We start from the raw sequence: 20,527 nt of genomic DNA, 5'->3' as shown, positions 1-20,527 counted from the left end.
TTCAGCTACAAACAAATTACCTTATACAGCATTCTGCTACAAACAAATCAGCCTATGCAGAGTTTACTACAAATAAGCCATCCTGTAGATTGGTAGAGAATTCAGTCTAGAAATGAGTTACCGGTAGAGTGTTCAGTTATAAACAATCACCCTGTGGAGAGTTCAGCTGCAAACAAGCCATTCTGTAGAGAATTCAGCTACAAGAAAGTCGCCCAGTAGAGAATTAAGCTACACAGAAGTTACCCGTAGAGAGTTCGGCTGCATGCAAACACAAGATCAGTTGCAAACAGGCCATCCTGTAGAGAATTCAGCTACAAGCAAGTCACCCATTACAGAATTCAGCTACAAACAAGTTACCTTTAGAGAGTTCAGCTTAAACAAGTTGTACAGTAGAGAGTTGAGCTACAAAACTTCACACTGTAGAGATTCAGCTACAAATAAGTCACCCTATATGGTGTTCAGATACAAACAAATCCCCCTCTAGACAGTTCAGCTACAAACAAGTTACCTGTATAGAGAGTTCAATTACAAACAAGTCCTTCAGTAGGGATTCCAGCTACAAAAAGTCACCTGTAGATAGTTCAGCTACAAATAGGTCACCCAGTTGAGAGTTCAGTAGTCATTCAGTAGAGAATTCAGCTGCAGTACAAACAAGTCACCTGTAGAGAGTTTGGCTACAAACAGGCCACCCCGTATAGAGTTCAGCTATATACTGTAAAGACAATTCATCATCCAGAGAGTCATCTACAAGCCCAAGTCACACAGTAGAGATTTCAGCTACAAACAAGTAACTCTGTAGAGAGATTAGCTTGAAACTGTTACCCCGTAGAAAGATCAGCTAGAAACAAATCTCGCTGTAGAGAGATCAGCTACAAAAAAATCACTCTGCAGAGAAACCAGCTGGAAACAAGGCACCTTGTGGAGAGATTAGCTTGATAAAATCACGCTACACAGGTTCCAACTACATTTCCAGTCACCCTGCGGAGAGTTTAGCAATATAAAAATCTCTCAATACACTGATCAGTAAATCACCCTGTACAGCATTCAGTTAAGAAACAAATCACCCTGTAGAGAGATCAGCTAGAAACAAATCACTCTGTAGAGAGATCAGGTTGAAACAAGTTATGCTGCAAAATTCAACTAGTTTTCAAGTCACCCTGTGCTAGAAACAAGCAACCATGTAGAGAGATCAGCTCGAAACAAAATGAGAGTTTAGCCAAAAAGAAGTCACTCTGTAGAGAAATCAGCTACCAGTCACCCTGTAGAGAGATTAGTTAGCTAGAAACAAGTCACCCTGTACTGACATTTCAAATCAACCTATACAAAGACCAACTTGACCCCATAGAAGGATAAGTTAGAAACAAGTCACCCTGTAGAAAAATCAGATAGAATCAAGTCACCCTGTAGAGAGTTAAGCTAGAAACAAGTCACCCTGTAGAATGATCAGCTAGAACAAATCATGCTGTGGAGAAATCAGCTAGTAAAAATCACTCTATGGAGAGATCAGCTGGAAACAAGGCACCCTTTAGAGAGATCAGCTTGATCAAGTCATCCTGTAGTGTGTCCAATTACACTACAAATCACCCTGTTGAGAGTTCAGCTACAAACAAATCTCTTAGTAAAAAGTTCAGCTAGAAACAAATCAGCTAGTAGAAACAAGAAACCCTGTAGAAAGATCAGCTACAAAACGTCATCCTGTAGAGAGTTCTGCTACAAACAAATCACCCTGTAGAAAATTTGGCTACAAGCAAATCATCCTGTAGATAAATCAGCTAGACACAAGTAGAGAGGTTAACCAGAAATGATCTGCCCTGCAGAGAGATCACCTAGAACTAAGTCACCATGTAGAGAGTTCAAGTCACCTTGAAGAGAGATAATGTTTGAAACAAGTTACCCTGTAGAGAGTTCAGCTACAAACTAGAGAGTACAACTAGAAACAAGTTACCTTGTACAGAGTTCAGCTACAAGCAATTCACCCTGTGGAGAGATCAGCTAAAAGCAAGTCTCCCAATGATCAGCTAAAAATAATTTACCCTAAAGAGAGATCAGTTAGAAACAAGTCACCCTGTATAGAGAGATCAGCTAGAAACCAGTCACCCTGTAGAAAGTTCAGATTACCCTGTTAGATCAGCTAGAAACAAGTCACTCTGTAGAGAGATCAGCTGGAAACAAGTTACCCTGTAAAAGGATCAGCTATAGTATGAATGCGTTTCAAAAATATTCAATAACTCATGGATGCAATTACACATGATCTTAAAATTTGCTCATTTGTCAACTACAAATGAACCATCTTGTAGAGAGATAAGCTACAAAAAAAATCACACTGTAGAGAGATCAGCTACAAAAAAGTTAGCCTGTAGTGAGTTCAACTACAACCTAATTACCATGCAGAGAGTTCAGCTAAAAACAAATCACCCTGTAGAGAGATCAGCTGCAAACAAATCACACTCTAGAGAGATAAGCTATGACATCAGCTAGAAATAAGTCACCTTGTAGAAAGATCAGCTAGAGCAATGTCACCATGTAGAGAGTTAAAAATCACCTTTTTTAGATTAGCTAGGAACAAGTTACCCTGTTTGAGAGACCCACTATAAACACGTCACCTTATAGAGAGTTCAGCTACAAAAAAATCACTCTGTAAAGAACTGAAACAAACAAATCACAGTGTAGAGAGATCAGTTGCACGTAATAATTTCAAATTTTGATTAATTACTGATAAAAAAATACAGTAGTTAATATAGAAAACTCTGCTTGTATGTCTTTCTTCTTTCTCTGAAGTGAAGAAAAAACACAGGTTAAAATAACCCCAAAGCTGGCAATAATATAGCTTTGGTGTATACAAATTGTGATAGAGAAGCTGAATGGAGTGACACTCACTTGACTGACTGACTGTTATCACCTGATTTTTATTTTGTTATTTGTATCACTACATGACACGTCATTGAGGTCACTACATGTTTTGTTGTATAAATAGGGCATTAAAATGTATATTGTTGCCTTCCAAATTAGCCCTCAATAAAGTGAACTGTTAAGCTGCGATTCTTCCTCGGATTCTTCTTGCCCTGATTCCTCTGGCGGCTGGCGCGCTGTTACGCCTGGTGACAGGAGTGGTCGATTCGTTCTACGGCTACTAAGCTTGCTAGCTAGCTCGCGTATGCTGCGCTCTGGGAGGAGCTACCAACCTGAGACAGAACCAGCAATGTCAGAAGTAGCAGAGCTACTGAAGGCCTGGATGGAGGAATCCCGCAGACAAGAGGAGAACCGTAGAGAAGAACGAGAACTCTTCTAGAAGGCACGACTAGAGGAACGTTGCCAATATGACGAAGTGAGACGCCTTGAATGGGAAACCAGCAGGAGGCACTATGAATAATTAGTTCGAGGGCTAACCGAGGGAAGGCACGATTGGCTTATGCTGCAATGAGCGACCACGACGCAAAGGACTATGACACAGTGAAAGCAGCCATTTTTCGTCGTTACGACATCAATGAAGAGACCACCGACGACGATTCCGTGATGTGAGACCAAATGAGAATGAAACTCCTGTGGAGCTTGTTATCCGTATCCAGGATCTGGCAGAAAAGTGGCTGAAGGGACGTGCAGATCGCCAGGCAGTGGTCGATGAGTTGGTGAAGGAGCAATTTGTGGAGGTCCTGCCTGAGGAGATTAAAGTATGGGTCAATGAGAGGAAACCGCGGACTAGTGAGGAAGCTGGTCGACTGGCTGAGGACTACAGACAAGCCAGGAAGGGGGATCTTTGGGTTCCAGGTATGGAGCCAAAGAAAAGCAGGCAAAGGACATGTTTTACCTGTAAGCAACCTGGTCATCTGGCGAGAGACTGCCCTACGAAGGTGGCAACAGGAGTGTCCTCAAAAGGGGAGGATGCTACGAAGGGAGAGACTGCTGTAAAGGGAGAGAGGAAGAAACGGGAGGACAAGCCCTTAGTATGTTACAATTGTGGAGGTAGGGGGTATACATCAAGGCAATGCCCAAGTGGCTCATTTTATTGTGGGGCAAGGAATCCTTACAAATCCTCTAAGAGTAAGTTTTTGAGTAGGTGTGAGGGTATGGTGGAAGGTCAGTTGGTATCTGATATTGTATTAGATACTGGTTGTTCTAGGACCTTAGTCCATAGTGACCTTGTCAGTGACGAGAAGCTGAGACAAGGTGAGGCTGTTACAGTCCAGTGTGCTCACGGGGATACTGTGGTGTATCCTCTTGCCAATATGGAGTTGGAAGTGCATGGACAGGCTGTGTCAGTGGAGGTTGTGGTATCAGAGATTTTACCACAGTCTGTGTTGTTGGGGACAGATGTTCCTGAGCTGTTGAATTTGTTGAGAGCCAATGATGGTGGACAGGCCCTCATGGTGGTTACTAGGCGTCAGGCCCTAGCACAAGCAGCCCAGTTAGAGCAAGGGGAATCAACTGATTCTTCCAGTAGTGTAGAGCCTGTACAGGAACCTGAGGTAGCCACGGGACAACCGGAGGAGCAAATGAGTGTTTCTCCTAGTGCGGATAGCAACGAGCAGTTTGTGTTGTCAGGTGAGTTTGATTTTGGTGATGACATGTTTGTTGATGATAGGGCTGTAAGATCAAAGAAGTCACGATCAGACAAGAGGAAGGACCGGTATGAATGGGCATGTCTTAAGAGGCTTCAAGAAGATATCCCCAATGTGAATCAGTCTAAACAGGAGCTGCGTAAGCTGCAGGATGAGGTTCTGGGAATTCGGGATATGAGGGAGAGAAGCCCTAAGCAGTTTGTTGAGCAAGATGGTCTGCTGTATCATGTGTGGACCCCGAAGAAAAAATCAGGGGAAGCTGTAGAACAACTGGTTTTACCAGAGCAGTTCCACCAGATAGTGTGTAAGTTGGCTCACACTATCCCACTAGCAGGTCACCTTGGTAGAGACAAGACTGTTAAGAGAATCAGTAGACGGTTCTTTTGGCCAGCTTTATTCCGTGATGTGGCAGACTACTGTCGCCGATGCCCTGAATGTCAGCGTACTGCAAAGGGAAGCCATCGGAGAGTACCTCTAATACCTCCACCAATAATGAAGGAGCCTTTTGAGCGTATAGCTTTGGACATTATTGGTCCTCTGCCCCGCAGTAGAAGAGGTAACCAGCATATATTGGTAGTGTGCGACTATGCTACTAGGTATCCAGAGGCCATGCCTCTTCGTTCCATTGATGCAGGTACAGTGGCAGAGCACCTGATCCAGTTATTTGCTCGTGTGGGCATTCCAAGAGAGATTCTGTCGGATCAAGGCACCAACTTCATGTCGCAACTTCTTAAGGAGTTGTACAACCTCTTGCGGATACACCAGATCCGTACATCTCCTTACCATCCGCAGACTGACGGATTGGTAGAGAGGTTCAATAAGACCCTGAAGTCGCTCTTGAGGAAGCTTGTTAATAAGGAGGGACGAGACTGGGACCGGCTGCTTCCTTACATTTTGTTCGCTTATCGTGAGGTTCCCCAAGGACACAACAGGATTCTCCCCATTTGAGCTTCTATATGGAAGAGAAGTTAGAAGTCCACTTGATGTGCTTAAAGAAGTGTGGGAAGCCAACAAGAAGAGTGATGAGAGTGTTGCGTCACATATTCTCTTAGTACGTGAACGGTTGGAGGAGATGACTGAGCTGGTGGAAGAGAATGTTAGAGCAGCACAGGGGCAGCAGAAGAAGTGGTATGATCAGACAGCTAGGCAGAGAGAGCTACAGCCAGATGAGGAGGTACTTGTGTTGTTACCTAATAGTAGTAATAAGTTGTTAGCTCAGTGGCAAGGGCCATATCGCATACTACGCAGGGTAGGTAAGGTGAATTATGAGGTGTTGATGCCAAATAAGAGGAAGAGGAAGAATGTATTTCAAGTGAATATGCTGAAGAAGTGGTATCCACCAGTAGCTACAAGTTTTTGGTTAGTAGAACAAATGGACATGAAAGAGTATATGCCCACATGGAAGTGTGAGGGTAGTGATGCTCCTATTGTAAGTGACCAGCTGTCTAAGCAACAGTTGAGGCAGTTGTATGACTTGCTGGCAAAGTTTAAGATGGTGATGAGTAGTAAATGTGGATGGACTTCAGTCTGTCAACACCACATTCACATTAGAGGAGATACTCCAGTCCGTCAGCAGCCATACCGGTTGCCACATGTGTATAGAGAAGCTGTAGAAAAGGTAGTAGAGACGATGCTGGCTGAGGGCATTATTGAGCCCTGTAGCAGTGAATGGGCCTCACCAGTTGTGGTTGTTAAGAAGAAGGACAACACCATCCGGCTGTGCGTGGATTACAGAAGACTTAATGCTGTGACACGGGTTGATGCTTACCCGATGCCACGGGTGGATGATATCCTGGACAAGGTGGGTCAGGCTAGATACATATCCACTCTAGATCTGGCGAAGGGATATTGGCAGGTGCCAGTTGCTGTAGAGGATCGTCCCAAGACTGCTTTTATCACACCCCAGGGGTTATATCAGTTGCGTATGATGCCATTCGGTCTGTGTGGGGCACCGGCTACATTCCAACGCATGATGGATCATGTTATTAGAGGAATGAACAAGTTTGCCAGTGCCTACCTCAACGACCTCTTTGTGTTTAGCAGTTCTTGGGAAGATCACCTGGAACACCTCCAGGCAGTGTTGAAGCGTCTTCAGTCATTGGGTTTGACAGCTAAACCTTCTAAGTGCCAGTTGGCTATGACAGAGTGTAAGTATTTAGGGCATGTGGTGGGGAATGGAGTGGTGAAGCCAGAGAGGGGCAAGCTTCAAGCAATAGCCCAGTTTCCGCTTCTGACAACCAAGAAGCAAGTGCGATCCTTCCTTGGATTAACTGGCTACTATATACGTTTTATTCCTCACTATGCCACTATTGCTACACCTCTCACCAACCTCACCAGAAAGTCAGTTCCGGAACATGTGAGTTTAGATGATGAAGGTAGCAAGGCCTTTAGTAAGCTAAAGGAAATAATGTTGTCATCTGCTGTTTTGAAAAATGCAGACTTCACTAAATCTTTTATTTTACAGACAGATGCCTCCGAAGTAGGGGTTGGAGCTGTCCTGAGCCAGCAGGATGATCAGGGACATGATCACCCAGTATCCTTCTTTAGCAAGAAGCTTTTACCTAGAGAGCAGCGGTTCTCGACAGTTGAGAAGGAGTGTTTGGCTGTCAAATTGGGTATCGAAGCTTTTGAAGTTTACTTGCTGGGCAGACAGTTTGTGATTCAGACAGATCATAGAGCCTTACAGTGGCTCACAAAATTCAGGAATCACAATAGTAGACTGATGAGGTGGAGTCTGGCATTACAGCCATATATCTTCCAAGTGCAACATAGGAAGGGTACTGATAATGCTAACGCAGATACTCTCTCCAGATTACCATACTGGGAAGATGTCTCAACAGAGCTGTGTGATGCTAAAGAAGGAGGGAGGAGTGTGATAGAGAAGCTGAATGGAGTGACACTCACTTGACTGACTGACTGTTATCACCTGATTTTTATTTTGTTATTTGTATCACTACATGACACGTCATTGAGGTCACTACATGTTTTGTTGTATAACTAGGGCATTAAAATGTATATTGTTGCCTTCCAAATTAGCCCTCAATAAAGTGAACTGTTAAGCTGCGATTCTTCCTTGGATTCTTCTTGCCCTGATTCCTCTGGTGGCTGGCGTGCTGTTACACAAATACAAAAAGAAGTGATATCTAATCTAAAGCAGCCAAGCTGTAAAAAAGGTGCGGCCCTTAAAAAGGCCATGGTGAAAAAGATGTGAAATCCAAGGAGGCGGCCAAGAAATGGCTGTGATGGTATGTTAATGGAAAAAGGGCATGGTGAAAAAAGATGTGAAATCCAAGGTGGTGGCCAAGAAATGGCTGTGATGGTAGGTTAATGTTAAAAATTTTAATAACGACAATTCAGGTGAATTTTGTGCCACATGTTTCACATCTTTTTCACCATGGCCTTTTCAAGGGCTGCATTTTTTTTACAGCTTCAGTGTTTTGGATTAGATCTTATTACATGCCAATTCTTCCCTACAGAATAACTTGTTTGTAGCTGATCTCTCTACTGGGTGACTTGTTTCTAGTTGTTCTCTCTACAGGGTAACTTGTTTGTAGTTGAACTCTCAACAGGGTGATTTACTTGTAGCTGAACTCTCTACATTGTGTCTAGCTGATCACACTATAGGGTGGCATGTTTCTAGCTGATTTCTCTACAGGGTAACTTCTTTGTAGCTGAACTCTCTGCAGGGTGGTTTCTTTGCAGCTGAACTCTCTACAGGGTGACTTGTTTCTAGCTGAACTCTCTACAAGGTAGCTGTTCTCTCTATAGGGTGATTTGTTTCTAGCTGATCTCTTGGCAAGGTGACTTGTTTCCTGCTGATCTCTCTCTTGTTTCTGGTAGATGATCTCTCTGCAGGGTAACTTGTTTCTAGCTGATCTCTCTTCAGGGTGGCTGCTCTATTAGAGTGACTGCTCTATTGGAGTATCTCCATCTTGCACTTGCTACACGGAGTTGGATTTAGTGTTATAACTCTGTGGCTTTAAATCTGATTCTTCTCAACTATTGAAGGGCTTTTCTAAGGTGATTAATCCATCTGTACACTGAAGTGGTTTATCTGGTAGGCATGGCAAGTATTCAATTTTTTACTAGCTAATCTTGATAGCGTAATTATTACACATTGTGGTTTTTTCATTGTATCTTCATGGTATTTAAGGTTACGGAATAGTTTAAAATGCAAGGGCGGAACAAATTACAAAACCTACTTTAAACCAAGCAGGGATAAATAATTTCAACAACTGTGTATGTGTTAGCAATACAACTAATTGTACTTGTTTGTTTTTACTACAGAACAAGGACTGTTTTTGGGTGTGTAGTCCACAATAGAGCGATGTTTTATAAAAACGTGCTGCCAAAAACAAGACTAACAGATTACTGAATCCTTATAATTTCAACACAAGTGACTAAACAACTAAAATACATATCTAGGTCCTGTGTAAGTGATTTTTTAAGTTACTGGTTGTATTGGCGTTTTATTGAACTTTTAGTAGTTTTTCGAGTGAAACAAGCTCTTTGAAGGCTTGTATCTGAGTCACTGGGAAGAAACACGCCAAAAACGCTTCCACAGAACCTAATAAATTTAATATACAGTATCGCTATGCCCCAGAAATGCCTATAGAGCCTACAGCTTTTGCTGTATTTGGCAACGGAAAAGCATGGTAGTGACAGCTGGAGCTGAGCGATGTATGGGATGGCTTACTTGTGTTACTACAACAAATTGTAGTGTTCCACCTGCCTCAAACTACACTGTAACTACATTAAAACATTAAATATGAAGGGCTTCACCTTCATTTAAAACTTTTCATGCTGCTAGACTGGTTTTATGGGCTTCTCAAAAAGTATTCAAAATTTTGAATGATTGCCCGTAACTATACCGTAACCTTAACTCGATTTGTTTCAAACCACTAAAGGTTTGAGGTTCAATAGTTAACCTATCCATGTACTGATTTTCAGCTTCTTCACGTAAGCGGTTTACCCTGTAGGCATGACAATATATTGGTGTTATTTTTTGTGAATAATTGCTAATAACTCCTTGACTGCTTATCGTATTCCAGCCAAACTTGGTACCAAGATGTACCTTTATTCCCCCTCCCCCCTTCTGTGTACCAAATTTCAAGGCATGCAATCGGATATTGTGTTCATGTTTTATGGCAGTTTTTGTAAGTGTGCAAAAAGACAAAGAAAAAGAAGGAAAAAAAGAAATTAAGCCAATTTTTGAAGTCTCATATCTCAGGAATGCTTGAAGTGATTTTGTTGAAATTTAGTTTGTGGGGTACCGACATTAGCAGGTGTGTCCACAGCAAAAAATTGTAGTGTTTTGTAAAGGCACTATGGAGTTACGAATGCGTGAAAATTGTGTTTCCTTTCTTCCTGTCAATATGCTCACTGTGTTGTGCACTGGTTTCTTGGGCCACACAATACACTACCGTGTGTCTTGATATTTAGATGATGTTTTAAATACACTTAGTCATACTTATTACTGTAAGTATTTCTGTCCCTGCATGTATTGAATTGCAATACATTTATGCACACAACCATTTTGTGTTATAAAATAATACCATTGAAAGTCACCTAACTTAGTACTCACCATCCTCCAGTGTCATCACAGTAATGGGATCACTAAATGGACCTATTCCTACTACAGTAGCTGCTGCTATTCTAACAGTGTAGTTGTAACTAGGATGTAACATGTCAATGGACTGCATATGATCTCTCGAAGCATCACATGTCCTGTTGAAATTCCTTCCAATTTGTGAGATTACTGTTCCATTGTCTAAATATAGTATCTGTGCTTCCATGATAATTACATGGTATAGGGTCAAGACACCATTTTGCTCCAAAGGTGTTGGTGGATACCATGATAAAGTAATACTTCGAGATGTGTGAACAAATGATATTTTTTGAGGTGATGCAGTAGGAGCTAAATCAGAAAGAAGTGGCATAATTGCTGATGCATTACACCTACACATGGACATGTGCATACACAAAAACAAGGGCAATTTGATCCCCATGGCACAACAGCATACGGATACTGACATTTATGATAATTATTATCATCAATTTTATTCAAAGAAAGGGTACACAAAAGTGCGGGTTTAGCAGCATAAACCAAGTGCGTTTTAAAACAATATCCACTGCAGATATCCTGCAGGTTTGCCTGTGGGTAAACTGTGACATTCCATACCTGTGAGGGAATATCCTGCGGGCTTACCCTCCATGAGAGCAATTAACTACAATAACTACGCTACCATCTAAGTTACATCTATGCAACAAATACAGGTGATTTGCTTACCTTGTTTTCAGTTCACTTGCATGTTTCCAAGCGTATTTTCCATGCTTGAGTCTAACATGACTAAGCATGTCTTAAATTAATCCCTACCCATAATTAGAAAAGCAACACTTTCTACTAGCAAACTGTTGAACCTTGAACTGGTTGAATCGAAGTGCTACCTTCTACTCCTGTACATACTTTTACGTAGCAAGTTACCAATGTAATGTTACTGTGCATAGTATTTCGTACCCGTAACAGACTAATAAACTTGAGGGCTAACCTGCTAGAGGCTTAACTTGCCATGGTTGATTTCTTACCAATACAGACTGGTCTGTAGCGGGTACACACATCTGAAAACTACGGGTGCCTGAATTACCACCACTTCTTTAAGGCTGATTAAACTGTGTGTGGGTATTAAGTTGACCTCAAGCTGTATCGCATGTACAGATCGATTGTTGAATTATTACCATACCTATACATGTTAATATTCGTCTAAATAATCATCCATAAATGTTTATCAAATTCGTACTGGACTTGGTACATGAATTGAATTCACCTAAATCTGTATGCTAATTTCCTGGCAGTCTACTTTAAGTACAAATTTAGTTGTAAAGCATGCAAAAAATTAGGCCCCACAAAAAAAGAGACAAAGAAAAACAACCAAATTTAGCCTAACTTTGGAGTCTTATATTTCACTAACACATATGTAAGGCGGTTTATCTTAAATTGTGAATGGATTTGTGAAAAGGGGTCTTCCACATTCTATTAACTCAGAAGACCATAACTTACTCTACAAGAAACATACAAACCTGAAATTTTCCCCATCCCACTACAGAGCAATTTTCAAGTTAGCATTTTCTAATCTAAAGTTACAAAGTTAGTAAACTGGATGTGTGTGGAATACCCCTTTTTGCAAATCCGGTCACAATTGGCAACTATAATGTGTGCTTTTGAGAAGAGACCATGGAGTTATGCATGCATGAAAAACATTTTTTTTCTTGTTATCACTGGCTTTTGTGGCCTTATGACACACTACTGTGTGTGTTGATTTGTATAATTTTTGCATACCAAAATCATTTTACACCAAATAAAGTGAATTATGGATTGTGTTTGCTAGACAGTACTCACAAACATACATAAGCACAAAAAGATGCACACATTAAAAACGAACCATCTTTAAGGGTTTCATTTGATACAGGAGCACTAAATGGTCCTCTGCCAACAGAAGTGTTTGCTGCAATTGTTATACTGTATACTTCAAATTCTTTTAAATTGGTGGCAGTAACAGTAGACTGAATGATGTCCTTAAAAAGAATACTAGATCTGTTTACATTAGTAAAGCTCACTCTATAGCCAGTGATGACACCATTTTGATCACTAAAAGGAGGTGGATCCCAAAACACAGATATTGATGTTGAGTTGATCACCATAGTAGTAATATTTTGTGGAGGTGCAGATGGACCTGTAATTTGAATAACGAAAACTGTGTTAGGTGGTGAATCTTATGGCTGCACCAATTCCAATAATTCAAGTACCAAGTATTTGCATACCTCTGCAAGCATAAGTATCAGTTACCTACATAGTTACGTATGTACTTCACAACCTCATACATTGATAATTTGTTTTAATCATGAACTGGCCAAGAGAAGATTCACCTACAAGAGGTCACTGAAGAGTATACACCAGTTCAGTTGTAGTAAAACTTTTGTTGAAAACATTTTTGAAGAACGGAGATAATAGTGCCCACAGAAATAAAACTTATAAAGAAAATTAGCTAACACTCTAACAAATGGTCATGGTGACCTGTTACTATTATGCTTTTTGAGTTACAATTGTTCTATTCTTTTTTGCAGTGAGGTACATATCAGTGTAGAAAATAATTCTGCTTTATACCGTGCCAGACCAATGCTTAATACTGTATTTTTGGCAACCATCATACAAGCATAATGAACAATTATACACGGAGATGCCATTTCACTTGCACATGTAATAATGATTGCATAATTGCACAAAAATCACCTGACTATGCTTAGTATTTGTGCCTCATTTCCATAAATGTCAATGATCTCAATAACAACTTACAAGTTTATCGATTTTGCAGAGTAAATTTTGGAGTAGTATCTAGTCCATTTCTGTTAGCAGCTACAATAACTTACCACCTAAAACACATTGGTAATCCAACAGCTGAACGAATACAATGGGATATTTATGTGGATAACATAATTACAAGAACACGTACCCTAAACGAGGTGCAACATTTGTATACAGACAGCAAACAGATATTTGCAAGAGCTTCCATGAATTTACGAGAATGGGAATCAAACTCCCAAGAGTTAATGAAGTTTGTCCCTGAACAAGATAGAGCAAGTGGCTCAAACATTAAGGTCCTTGGTATAAATTGGAATTTGAACAGTGATACTTTGTTACTACCAGGACCTTCAGGTGACAGAACAAAGGAAGCTAGTACAAAATGTGAGGTACTGCAAGCAGTAGCATCTATTTTTGATCCACTTGGATTTTTTGCTCCAACAGTCTTAGAAGCCAAGCTGTTCATACAGGAGTTGTGGACATGCAAATTTGATTGGGACACAGAACTTTCTAGTGAGTATCTGAGCAGGTGGCAACACTTATGGGATATCTTAACAACTATTTCAATGTACAGTATACCCAGACATGTTGGAATGAACATCACTGAAAGTCAACCGATAGAGTACAGATTCCTTTGCTTTTGTGACGCATCTGCAAAAGCATATGCTGCAGTAATTTACCTGCATCAGTCATCAGCTGGTGAATGCAAAGTCGACTGTATTTTTTCAAAAACACGTCTGGCTCCACAGAAGACAACAATTCCATGATTGGAGATATTAGGTGTCCTTATTGGAACGAGAGCACTAGAATTTGTTGACAGAGAACTGCATTTGCCAATTTCTTCAAAGGTTGTATGGACTGACTCACAATGTGTGCTCCACTGGCTTCAGAGTAATAAGCCTCTTCCAGTGTTTGTAGAGAATAGGTTGAAAGAAATTAAGTCCCACAAAAGAATGTCATTCAAGTATGTTCCGACTCAAGAAAACCTGGCAGATCTAGCCACCAGAGGAAAATCGCCTTCTGAATTACAATGTTCTATCTGGTGGAATGGGCCTACATGGTTATCAAATCCACAAGAGAAATGGCCAGTTTACAAGTTTTCAGAAACATCTTCTCAAACAGTCGGAGATCAAGAAGAACACAAAGTCCTTTTTGAAACAAAACTCATAGCTGGGGAGAGTCCTGATGGAAATTTTAATTTATCAATCATTAAAATTGAACGATTTTCATCACTTCAAAAACTACTGCGAACCACTGCTTGGATTTTAAGATATGTTGACAAGTTCAAGAAAAGACAAACTGTAACAGGTTTATTGACATCGCAAGAATTGAAGAAGGCAAAACTTCTATGGGACCAGTTTACATAACAGAAGTGTTATTCAGACACAATTAAACTGATGAGAGATGGCAAAAGTAGTAATATGACAGATCAGTTAAATTTAATGATTGACGAACAAGGCCTTTTGAGATGTCAGGGAAGATATCAGAATGCTGAGCTGACACAAGGTGCAAAATGCCCAAAGCTTCTTCCGAGTAAAGAACCATACACTCGCTTAGTGATTGAATATATTCATTGCAAGGTACTTCACTCAGGTGTGGCACAAACATTAGCTGAAGTTAGACAAGAATACTGGATTCCACATGGAAGATCAGAAGTAAAGAGAATACTTAAAAATTGTAGAATCTGTCAACGAACAGAATGCAGACCGGTATAGCGTATAGTGAGTCGAACAGTGATGCTGAACTAAGATTAAATACACTGGATGCTATAGAGCTGGTGTAGTTGTGTAGTGGTCCTGAAAGTAAGTACCCAATCTTAGTCTGAACAGCAGTAGGACCTGGTCCTCGAACTATGGCTTCCTGCACAATGGACCAGTAAGCATCGGCTCCTATAAGCATTGAGATGTTGATTGCATCACTGTCTGAGATTGCATGGTTAAGGTGTAGCCCCTTCAAATATGGTAGTTGCTTAATATAGGAAAAGGGAAGGTTATGGAGTGGCTGAGCGATTCTCGAAATGACAAGAACATTGATAGGAATCTGAATGCCTTCTGTAGTTGCTAGGCAGATTGTGGCAACAGGAAGAGTCTGGTTGGAAACCTCTGATGCTCCAAATGCAGCAATTGCAACTGATTCTCTTCTTTGAACATTAAGGTGCAGAGAGTTGGCGAGAGTTTGTGTGATAAATGAGCGTTGTGCTCCCTCGTCTAGTAATATGTTTGCTTGTGCAGAAAAGTTGTTAGCTCTCCTTCGTGACGCTCGGAGGTGTGAAACTTCCATCGCCATAATTTGCTTTCGGTAACTGAAATAAAACCAACAAGAACAGAATCAAGATAACGAGTCGCTTGCCTTACTGGGTACCGTTCTCGAGTCCTTTGCCACGGTACCACGACTTTTAAATGGCGGGTTAGAAAGTGTAAGGCTAACGACTCACGACTGCGTCACAGCACCAATGAGACGGCTGCGGGAGTGTCTCCAAATACCGATCGTCTCAGCTACCAGGTTCTCTTGCTGGAATGTTTGATGAAAGCCACTTGACCTCTATCACCATGCACCACGAGGCGGGAAAGATTCCATATAACGCACACACACACAGCTCACGTGTACAACCGCAATTGAAAATACCTATAGCTTAACCTAGAACAATAAGATAAAACATAAACTTGCTATATTAGAGTCAGTCAGTCTTCATTCTCGGCAAGATTCTCTCCGTGATGTTGATAGAAATTTTACATTTCTTCGCTTCTTGCTTAAAGTACTCCCATAGTTTCATAAGTAGGTACTTCGTTAGGCTGTTTAACTTCTTTCCAAGAGGGTTTCGTTCCGCACTCGCTGACGGTGCACTGGACGCCATATTCTCAACAATTAAGTGCGCGCCCGTAACATGGGCTTACGAATAAATGCGTCATAAACATTATGTTTAAAGCCTTTGATCTTGTATGGCTTCTTAATCAACAACCCAGGATTCAACTCAACGCGAACGTACTATAGGTTTCTGGACTTTTGCTTCTGTTGCAATGCTGAGGGATCTAAGTTGCGACAGCGAAGCCGACAGTTAAGTTGATGGGGTGTCAGACTGAAGGATTGCCTGAGAATCAGGTCTAGCATTTGGACGAGTTTTTTTACATGATCAATGGTTGTCTGAGTAATTAATTTTTATAGTACTATTGGGATACGTTGCTGGTCAATTGATAACTATCGCTTCAGGAAACAAGCTTGCGTGAGCCAGCAAACCCACTAGTTTTACTTCATGTGTTCAGTTGAATAATGCAATAGCTATATTTAAATTAAGACAGTTATACACAGTGTGACTTTCCTGGTTTTGTAGTGGTAGGTTCCAAGCTGGTGATGAGGGATTTTACTGGCGTAGCTAAGTGTTCTCAGTCAAGTAGTGTATGACTTCTCTAGCAGCAGCTAATGTCCGACGGTGGTTCATCCAGTTGCATTTCTCTAGTTAGAAAATTCTCTAATTAGAAAATTCTCTAGTTAGACCTCTAAAGGCTGAGGAACTAAAATCATTGCAAGCGATCAAGAATCAGTGTTACTACAGCTGACTATGATTACCAAAAAATACCTTGCACGTCTAGCCCACTACCATCAGGACAGTATCACACCCTCAAAGAAAACCCCATTGTATACAGTTGCTTAATTTTCTTAGTTTAACTGGTTAAACTTCATTTAATGTAGCTCCTTGCTGTTAGAACCATAAGCCGCCAGTCTGATCCTGTTATGAGTCAGTTGTCACCATCAACAGATTGTGGTTGTTTTAGTAAGTTGTACAAGATTTCACAGATTCTCCAATAAACCTTATAATAGGTCCATGTTCAGAACCCTTTTTTCTAAACGCTACTTAATACTGCATGTTTTATTAAGATGGCCTGGAGGTAAGTATTCTGTAGAAGCCGCAATATTTTCCACAGGCCACAGAAAGGCTACCACCTTTCCCTCCAAGCAATAGGAGTTGTACCTAGTAACACCCGTTCACCCTGCACACACCCCAACTTCATTCTTATTCACTTTGTTTGTGGGATACATGTAATTTAAAATATATATATACTAGCATTGGTACCTGCCCTACATGTCGAGATCACTTTATAATAACAACCAAGCATTAAACATCAGTACCATTCATGCCCTGCAGCATGCATGGTGGTAATATTTTTAATACCAACATCTTGCCAAAATCATGGGAAGCACGCAGGTACCCCTGAACCTGCAGAATTGCAGTAGCTAAACTACTCTAGTAATGTGTATGCTTATAACACATAGGTGTGAACAATGTGGACGGTTTGTAGTACCTGTCCTATTATGCAAGCTATAGTTACATGTAGCATCATTTGATAAAAGATTGATCACAAAAAGCATTATTTATTGGTACCTACCCAGTAATGTAGAAATTGCCATATTGCGCATTATATTGTGGGCATGCGCATCATGTAATGGTAACCATGCAATAAAATTCATGTAACTATGTTGCATGTATAATGAATGTAACTTTTAAAGACCATTAAATACTATTAGGCCATCCTGCAAGTACACTGGAATGATGTGAGCATACAGATAATTTTAAACAGGAAAGCTGTGTGTAGCTACATAAGTAAATACAACTGTAATATTGTACTACCTGTCCATACCTATAATATTATGTCTACCACACAGGCGCAAACTACATGTTATGTGATAATAGTATAGTACCTGTCATGTAGGCCATACATATGACTATTAACTTACTGACAACAAAAAGAAACTACATAATGGTAGGGTGCAGTACATGCCTACAGTGCAGGCTGAGCTTTGTATGTTAACAATACTACAACATTCCATCCTGTTCCCTTTACTACACTACAACCTATTGTCATCACCTCTAACCTCCATGATCCTTACGTTTGCAGTACTGTATGAGTAAGCTACTACTGACTATTATTACCTATTGTCATCACCTTTGTGCAGTAAAATTAACTACCACAAACTATTACCAACCAATGCAGTGGAACCTGTTAATCAGGACACTTGAAAATAAGGACACCTACATAATCTGGACACTTGGTAATGCTTCTAAAATATCCCTTAGCATGTAACTGAATTGAAAATTCAGGAAACATTGATAATCACGACACTTTTGGTCAGTCCCTAATACACAGCCTTCACTGTAGAGTGAGAAAAACCTGTTACAAAAAGGCTACCAAAATGAAAAAAAAATCTTGTAGCAAAAAAGGTTGTTGAAGAAAAGTTGTAACCAAAAGGTTTAAAAAAGAAAAAAAAAGTACTACAACTGGGATTTGAACTCCCATCCTACCAGTTTCCTGCCTAATGCTCTACTACATGGGCTGAATGTCACTCGAAGTTATAGAGTCTTTAAAAGTTGTTTAGAAAGGCATGCTTAAGTTTAATGGAATAGGTGTTTTACTTGCAGTTTGCAGAAATAACTCAAGCGAATTTTTGTCTGCACCCTTGCACTAATCGCGCTGTAAATGACAAACGACGGCAGTTAGAAGCTTCATTTGAAAGCAAAGTAATTCTTAGATGATGAGCGCTTAGTTTTGCACAAAAAAAACTCTTCAATACATGCATCAGCTGGTGAGAAAATCGTTGGACGCCATCGGAATTGTAGACGGACAGATGGACAGACAGATTTTCAGCTTTATATATATGCTTACCATGCAGTGTTTTGCAATGTACTATGATTATATGTAACCATTAACTATGTCTTGACTAGAGCATACAATACTAGCATAAAAAAAATTAAAACATAGGAATATAAATTGCTGAAAAAGTAAAGAAACAATAGTCAAACAAGCCAGCATGTTAAACACACAGAGATCTCTATTTCGACTCAATGGATATGGTAGAAGGTAACTTCTCCATAACTCAGGGGCAGATAAGTACTGAGAATGCTTCTGTACAAATGTTTATTTGAGTACATTATAGAAATCTCTGTGTGTTTAATATCCTAGCTTGTTTGACTCTTGTTTCTTTACTATTTTCAGTGATCTCTATTCTCATGTTTTAAATTTTAAAATTATTTTTATACTAGTTTGTTTACTTTTTATAAATCCATTTATGGATATCTAACGTGATAATAACAGTTGTTATTATTACACAGTACTAAACATGTACAGGTATATCAAATTAGTGGTCATGTATAGTATAGCTATTAAGTACTCAGTTAAAATTATAAGAGTTAGCAAACACCAGTGTAATGTTCCATCGCTATTGATTGTACTTTGTACTATACACTGTGTATAGCATGCTGTGGTCAGCAATAGTATGGCTTCTAATTTGTGCAGCTATGTGATCACAATGAGTCAAGTATGCAGTGGTACACAACAACACTGCTGCTCTGGTATGAACTTAATATATTTGTGGTTAAATATAGGTAATGACGTAAGGTTTTCAAATGAACTTGTTAACATAAATAGATTGGATAGTTATAAACACAATTAACACATTGGTCACCCTTGCAGAAACTAAGTCAGAAGAACAATGGCAAAGTGAACCTACAAGAAGCAAATTTACTTTAAAATTTATGTTAACATTGCAATATGCATTTAAAAATAAGTCACGGACATGAAGAAGGACACAGCAAGATAGGCTATGTAGTTTTTTCACAGACAGTAAACAGATTTTTTTGTTGTAGATCAGTGAAAAAAAAAAAATAAGATTAAGATAAACAAAATGGCATATTTAAGTCCTTTAAAAAAGTATCTTTATCAGTTTTTAAATGCCACATTTACTAGTGGACCTAAACTTCATGCAAATTGACTTCTAAGGCTTCTTTAGGGGTTGAGAGAACTATCTAAGATAGTGTTAGGTGTGTGTTCTATTACGATTTTCAAAAAAAAAAACATAGGCAATCTCTATTATGATGGTTCACTATAATTATTGTGTCTACATGTACATGTGGTCTTACATATAACCAGTGTTAATAAGATAACTAGGGACCCGCCGATTATGCTCAAAAATTTACCTATTATGCTTAAATTTATGTTCATTACTTACCCATTATCAGTGTACAATATATAGGGAAAATTATTGCTCAGACAGAATGGCCAATCAAAAGTAAATTTGATTGGCCATTTCTGAAATTGCATGGCCATAAGATAGAGGTGTACTATTCTAGTGTGCGAAACACAAGCCTTCTAGGGGGGTCTGGGGGCATCCCCCCCCCCCCCCCCCAGGAAATTTTTGAAAAAGGATCACTCTGAGATTGAATCTGAGACCACTTTCTGCTACTTATCACTGAACTTTATGCACATACATTTTACAGAGAATTAATTGTTTATTAGTAATACTTGTACAAAATTTGTGTTGCTGCATACATATTTTACAAAAAAAAACTATGAATCAATGTATTGTACAGCCAGTTTGTAGACTTAGCTAGGCTAAATGCTTTGTTACAAGTGGTGTTGAGTCAGCACAGATTGAATTATCAACTAGCTATTGCTAAAGTTTCTCTTGTGCATAGCAATAGATCAAAACTTACTCTCGAACTTTACGTGTGCAGAACACTTTATCACGTGGCTTTCATTCCACTTTCTCCAGCCACTGCATCTCTACAGATTATAACCACGAAATGGCCATCTTATACTTAATATTGTACCTCCACTTCGCAATC

The 20,527-nt window shown here is 39.8% G+C and overlaps 2 protein-coding genes across 2 annotated transcripts in view; one reads left to right on the top strand and one right to left on the bottom strand.

Annotated features, from left to right (window-relative positions):
- The window catches only part of LOC136254635 (fasciclin-2-like), a 372,927-nt gene that overhangs the window by 263,713 nt on the left and 88,687 nt on the right, over window positions 1-20,527 (bottom strand). The gene's annotated exons all lie outside the window — the stretch shown is intronic.
- Window positions 3,418-7,479, top strand: LOC136252724 (uncharacterized). The gene is made up of 4 exons (XM_066045291.1): window positions 3,418-3,510; window positions 3,567-5,360; window positions 5,479-6,912; window positions 7,021-7,479. Exons 1-4 carry the CDS (start codon window positions 3,418-3,420, stop codon window positions 7,462-7,464), a joined length of 3,765 nt encoding a protein of 1,254 aa, XP_065901363.1. The 3' UTR covers window positions 7,465-7,479.

The sequence above is a fragment of the Dysidea avara genome, chromosome 4 (assembly GCF_963678975.1).
Source record: "Dysidea avara chromosome 4, odDysAvar1.4, whole genome shotgun sequence".
NCBI classification, from domain to species: Eukaryota; Metazoa; Porifera; class Demospongiae; order Dictyoceratida; family Dysideidae; genus Dysidea; species Dysidea avara.
Note: the sequence above shows the minus strand (reverse complement) of the source record. Positions and strands in the feature narration are given on the sequence as shown.

Bases quoted from the DNA above. Each gene is read 5' to 3' on its own strand.
- LOC136252724 (XM_066045291.1), top strand. From the start codon at position 3,418: ATGAGCGACCACGACGCAAAGGACTATGACACAGTGAAAGCAGCCATT. The intron at 5,361-5,478 runs GTAGAGAGGTTC...AGGTTCCCCAAG, and splicing joins ATCCGCAGACTGACGGATTG to GACACAACAGGATTCTCCCC. The intron at 6,913-7,020 runs GTGAGTTTAGAT...TTTATTTTACAG, and splicing joins GAAAGTCAGTTCCGGAACAT to ACAGATGCCTCCGAAGTAGG.